Consider the following 5381-nt stretch of genomic DNA (forward strand, 5'->3'; position numbering starts at 1 on the left):
ACTGGCCGGAGGAGAAGCCCGCACCCACACCGAGCCTGTGGGACACCAAACTCCCCGCACTCCCACTGCTGCAAAGGCCACTGTATTTCCATTTCGCATGTCAATTTTCCACCAAAACAAAGCATCGCGCACAGAGCTGCAGGAAGGAGGAAAGGAGCTGAGGCCCAGAGGAAGGAACATCCCCAGAAAAGTGTGCCCAGCTGTTCTCCAAAACGAAAGTCCTTAGGGACTTTGGCAAAATGTAATGCACGGTGTTTTAGCTTGTTTTCCTACCTCGGCTGCGGTTGCTTTTCGCAGCCTGAACAGCCCCCGGCTTCGGCGAGTCCAGGACAGCCCGGCGCTGCTGCCGCGAGGTTTCTGGTTTTCCAGTCCGGGTGGCGCAAATGACCGGGTGTACAAGGTCACCCTCCACAAGAAACACCACCGTCACCAGAGGGGGTGGGGACCCCAACTCTCTGAAGTCTCTGAAGTTTTCTTGAAACAGTTCACCAAAAAAATACCCCCCTCCAGATTTTCAGGGACATTACGTGCCTGTATCATGATCCCGCGGGTAGCTGTCCTAGTGTACACACACAGAACAGTTCTTCGAACTTTCCACTTAGCTGTGCACTGCGCTGTACATAAATTAGAATAAAGAAAACTGTGCAAATCGATTGACTTAAAATACTAAACCTTTAATCCAGGCCTTCCTTTTTTTTTTTTTTAATTTAAAGTCATCCGTGTTTAGGCCAACGGCTCAAGAACGCTGACGGCTCTAGAAATTAACAAAGTACAGCATTAAAAGCATTTTCCTGCTCTGCCCCTTTCCCCCAAATTGATCGGGGTCGCAATGGCATGGCTCCCAGGCTGGAGTTTTCTCCCATCATCCTACAATCACCCACCGCCTCTTAACTGCTCCTTGCCAGTCCGAGATCTCGCTGTCTTATTTTGGGTTTCTCTTATGCAAAACCACACGCCGGTTCTTTGACTAACTTCGAATAGGACCCGGGCGGAGTTTACACGTTTCGTGGTGTGCAAATTATGTCGGTGCGGGGGAAATAAATGCCCTTAGCGTTCAAACACTGCGTCTAATTCGACAAATCAGGACCAGCCCCTCGGCGGCGCCCCAGGGGTCTCAGGCCTGGCCCAGGTCTCCCGACCTCTAAGCTGTGAGCGCTTCTTTTGGGACGGGGGAGAAGGGCGCGTTGCTGGCAAGGTAGTCACCGGCTAGCAACGAAAACCTGCCTGCACCGAATCGAAAGCGAAAGAGGATGGAGCAGGGCTGCTCCCCGAAGCTTCCAGGGGCGCATGGCAGAGGCCTGGGACAGCGGCGGCCGGGGCTCGGGTAGCCGCCCGGGGTTCGGGGGCGAGGCGCGGGAGACCTCACTCTGGCGAGAAGGAGGCTCTCTGCGCCGCGGAGAAACGTCGGCTGGCTCTCCAACCTGGCGTGTCTAGGGCCCTCGGGCCCAGGACCAGCAAAGACTTCGGAAAGCCGAAGTGCGCCCCGGAGCCCCGCGAGGCGGGGATTGCGACACGCGCGAACCCGCAGGGACACGTTCGTAAACTCCCAGTTATTCCCGGCACCCGGAGGGGACTGCGGAGTCGGCTAGCTCTTGGCCCTTTTAGTACAGAGAAGGAAACGGAGGTCCAGGAAGGGGTAGGGACGCCTGCAGACTGAGAGGACTTCTCACCTCTGCTTTCCGCAGCTCCGAGAGGGAGAAGGACAACCGCGGGGACTAGAGTCGGCTTCTCCCCCGCGCGCCCTCTCGGTGTGGCCCTGGCGCAGCCCCCCAGGCCGGCTCTTCCGCACCCAGGGGCGCTTGGACGCGCGGGCAGTGGCTCCTGGGGCTGAGGTCCCAGAGAAGGTCTCTGAAGGCTTGCCTCCCGTCCGGTGCAGTACTGCCGAAGGAGAATCGCGCTTCCGGCCCCGGGACCAAAAGAGCCCGGAGGGAGGTTTGCAAGGTCCAAGTTACCTGCCGCCAGCCAGCCAGCCAGCAGCCGCGGAGGAGCTTCTGGCTGAGGTCTGGTCTGCTTTGGCCTTTCCCCGAGCTCCTGGGAACATCCCATGGCTTTTTCTTTGAACCCCATTTACTACCTTTTGATTCCACACTCCCCAAGTGTGGGAGAGAACAGCTACCCGGGTGTGCCTGTTTCCCTGCTCGCTGGCCGTCTACAGAGTGGAGTCCAGGGGCCTGTCTCCAGCTGCCTCTATAACCTCCTGGTGCTTTGGTTTCTCAGACTTCATGTGCCTAATTTTTCTTTAAGGGCCAGAAATCTCCTGACCAGGGGAGCTGGGCTACTAGGAGAATAAACAGAACTATCTGTTGTTTGCGGAGCCGAGTCTCCATCTCAGGTCTCTGGGGAGTGGTGGTCCTGTGGCTGATTCTGGGCCACCTTTTGTCCCAGTCTGCAGCTTATGGCTTTGCCCAGAGAAGCAGCAGCAGTAGCCTGTCCTGTCCTCAGAATTGAGTGCCTGCATGTTCCCAACTGCACACAGGCTTTTGGTGGAAACCTGGAGGAGACGAGACTTCTGCTTTCTTGGCTTGAGGTGGGGGGGCCTTACCACCCACTGACACAGTTATCTCCCTGAGAAAAAGGGCTTTTGAGGAGTCCCTTGCTTAACGGGCTGATGCAAGCTAGAGGAAGGGCCAGGCTGCTGAGCAGGGGCCCAGCAGGACTTTGAGAGGGTGCCCTATCCTCTCTCCTCCCCACCACCTGAAGACATCTGCCAAAGGAGAGGCTGCAAGCCGTTTGGGACCTCTTCTTCTATAATGTCTCTTCGTCTTCAGAAGCCTCACGAGTGGATTTCTTTAAAACGTGAAAATCCAGTATAGTGGGAGAGAAAGCCTATGAAGCCCCTGGCTTTGCACAGTGGACCTTCACCGGTCCCCCAGCCTGAGATTTGCTCTCACCTAGTAGTCAGGGTGACAGGGACCAGGAGTGGCCTGGGTGAGGCCTGGAGGAGGGAGCCCTGGCCGGCAGGGGTGTGCTGATGGGGGCTGACAACCTCTTGCTGCTGAGTGGGGAAAGAGCACCTGTGCGGAGCCATGAATGTCTGTGATCTGAGTTGAGTGCCTGATGTCATTCCAGCAGGAAGGTGGAGAGGAAAGGTGGAGGAAGTGGGGAAAGGCCACTGGCTGTTTCACTGTCTGATCTCAGTCCTGTCCTGTGGGTTTGGGAGTGTGTGACTGTGTGTGAGGCCCCATGAGTGAATGTATTTAGTGACTACATTGGCTCAAGAGGAAGAGGTTGTGTGTAGTCCAGTGTATGATTGTGCAAATGTTTGTGTCAACGGCCACCTAATGAACCGGCTCTGAGCCTCTGGGAGCAAGCTGGAATATAGGAAAGTGTCTGCCACGGGCCGTGTTCCTAAGGAAATTCTAGCCACGGAGGCCTCCACCCTGTCCCTTATCTGTCCCCAGTCCTGGTGTCTCTTCCTCCAGCTTGGACCAGTGAAGCCAAAGCCATTGCTGTGTCAGGACCAGCTCATCTCCAAGGCCCCCTGGAAGGCCAAGGCCTCAGGGAGTGTGTGTATCCAGGGCTCCTAGCCCAGAGAAGATTTTTCCCTCCCCTCTGGGTTGCTCTCGCTGCCAGTTTGGGGCTTGTCAATCCCGATTCAGTGGGCAAAGAGGCCTAGGCTCCTGAGCCGCTCTGGCCTCAGGCTGCCCTTTCTTTCATCAGGGTTGCTAAGCTCTGGGGGCCCAGGCCTGCCTCCTGCCTTGGAGCTCAAGGGGGCTTGGAGGTCATTTAGGCCTAAGGTTCCCTGTGGGCCCAAATCAGGACACCGAAGCTTCCCTCTTCCCCCAGCATTGCGCTGCCCAGAACTCGGCAGCTCCCTGCCTTCTTTCGGGTTGGTCCTAAACCATTGTTCCGAGGCCAGCCGCCTCCCAGGTCCGCCAGAGGAGACCCTCCAGGAACGCCAGCCGGCCTGCCTCTCTCCCCGCGGGAGCCAGGCTTGTGGGGGGTGTGTGTCGGGGGCGGTGGGGGGGCGAACTCGGGTCTTTGATGGCTCCAGGCGTCTGCGGCCCCGCACCCATGGGGCGTCCCTGATCCACGGCATTCCGGGCGCGCTCAGCCGACTGCGCTCCGGGCTCCCGGCGGGCTCGGCACCTGCGACGCTTCCCACCTGCAGTGTCGCCCGGGGAGCCTCCAGGCCTGCGGGGACCGAGGCCACGGCAGCCCCGGAGCCCCGGAGCCCCCGCGCCAGAGCGCCGCGCCAACGCCGCTGCCGGCCGGGCGAAGCATCCGCTTCGGAGGCGGCCCCGCGAGCCGCGCAAAGCGAGCGGTCTGGGGAACCGGCGAGGACCGGGACAAACAAACTCCGGCTCGGGTTTAACAGCGCAAACCCCTCCGAGCCCTCGGCGTGGGGAGATGGAGGTGGCAGAACGGATCCCACGATGCCCTCGGAACAGCCGGTTCCCGTCTTCCGTCCCCGAATCCCCAGCCGCTCGGCTCCGCGCCTTCCCGGCCCGCCGAGCCCGGCCTCCCGCCAGCCCAGCGGGTTTCCAAGGCTCCGAAGCCCCGGCCCCCGGGCGCCCCGGCCCCGAGCGCCCCGCACGTGCACTCACCGTAGCAGGGGACCTGCAAGGCCGCGTTGTGGCCGCCGCTGCCTTCCTGGAGTTTGAGGCTGCCGTCCGGGGGAGTTTTGCAAGCGCCGCGCTGCAAGTAGAGATGCGGTTGCTGCGCGGGCGGCTGTGGCTGCGGCGGCTGCTGCGGTGGCTGCTGCGGGGCCGGCGGCTGGGGCTGCGGCTGCGGCTGGAACTTGTTAAAGGAGCCCCGCGCCCCGGCGCCGCTCTCCAGGGGTGCCGCCAGGTCCTGCTGCCCCGCGCCGTAGCGGGCCCGGCTCTTGGCGTCTCCGAATCCCTGCCCTTTGGCGGCGGCCGAGAGGAAAGTTGTGCCGAACTTATCGCCGCCGGGGTATGCCCTAAAAGGCGATGAGCCCTCCCGGCTCTGCGACACCGGGCTGTAGTAGGCGTCCATGGCAGCAGCCGGCGACTCGCAGTAAGAGACACAAGTCTCAGCATTCATGCCTGGCCTGCGCGGGCGACGGGCGGGGGCGCGAGCGAGAGCGCGAGGACGCCACCGCGCGCCTTGGCCGGGAGTTTGGAGAGGCGAAGAGGCGGTGGCCTTGCGCTCCGCGCCGGCCTGCTCGCTCTCCCTCCTCCCTGCACGTCTCTCTCGCGCGCGCCTCTCGTCTCTCTCTCTCTCTCTCTCTCTCTCTCTCTCTCGCTTTCTGTCTCTGTCTCTCTCTCCTCCCTCCTCCTCCTCTCTCTTCCTTCTCCCTCCCCACAGCTGGCCCGGGGAAAGAACGGAGGACTGTAAAAAGATTAAGATGTTTCGGAAAGTTGACCAGCTCTCCCAAACTCTCTTAAGATTTTCAAGTGGGGGTGAGAAGACAGAGA

The 5381-nt window shown here is 60.6% G+C and overlaps 1 protein-coding gene across 1 annotated transcript in view; it reads right to left on the reverse strand.

The window, feature by feature from the left end:
- The window catches only part of LOC132008239 (homeobox protein aristaless-like 4), a 44020-nt gene extending 39013 nt beyond the window's left edge, over positions 1 to 5007 (reverse strand). The window contains exon 1 of the mRNA XM_059386734.1: positions 4548 to 5007. Within this exon, the coding sequence (XP_059242717.1) occupies positions 4548 to 5007 (460 nt within the window). The remainder of the gene's footprint in view (positions 1 to 4547) is intronic.
- Positions 5008 to 5381: the final 374 nt, after the last annotated feature.

Source organism: Mustela nigripes, unplaced genomic scaffold (genome assembly GCF_022355385.1).
Source record: "Mustela nigripes isolate SB6536 unplaced genomic scaffold, MUSNIG.SB6536 HiC_scaffold_76, whole genome shotgun sequence".
Classification (NCBI taxonomy): Eukaryota; Metazoa; Chordata; class Mammalia; order Carnivora; family Mustelidae; genus Mustela; species Mustela nigripes.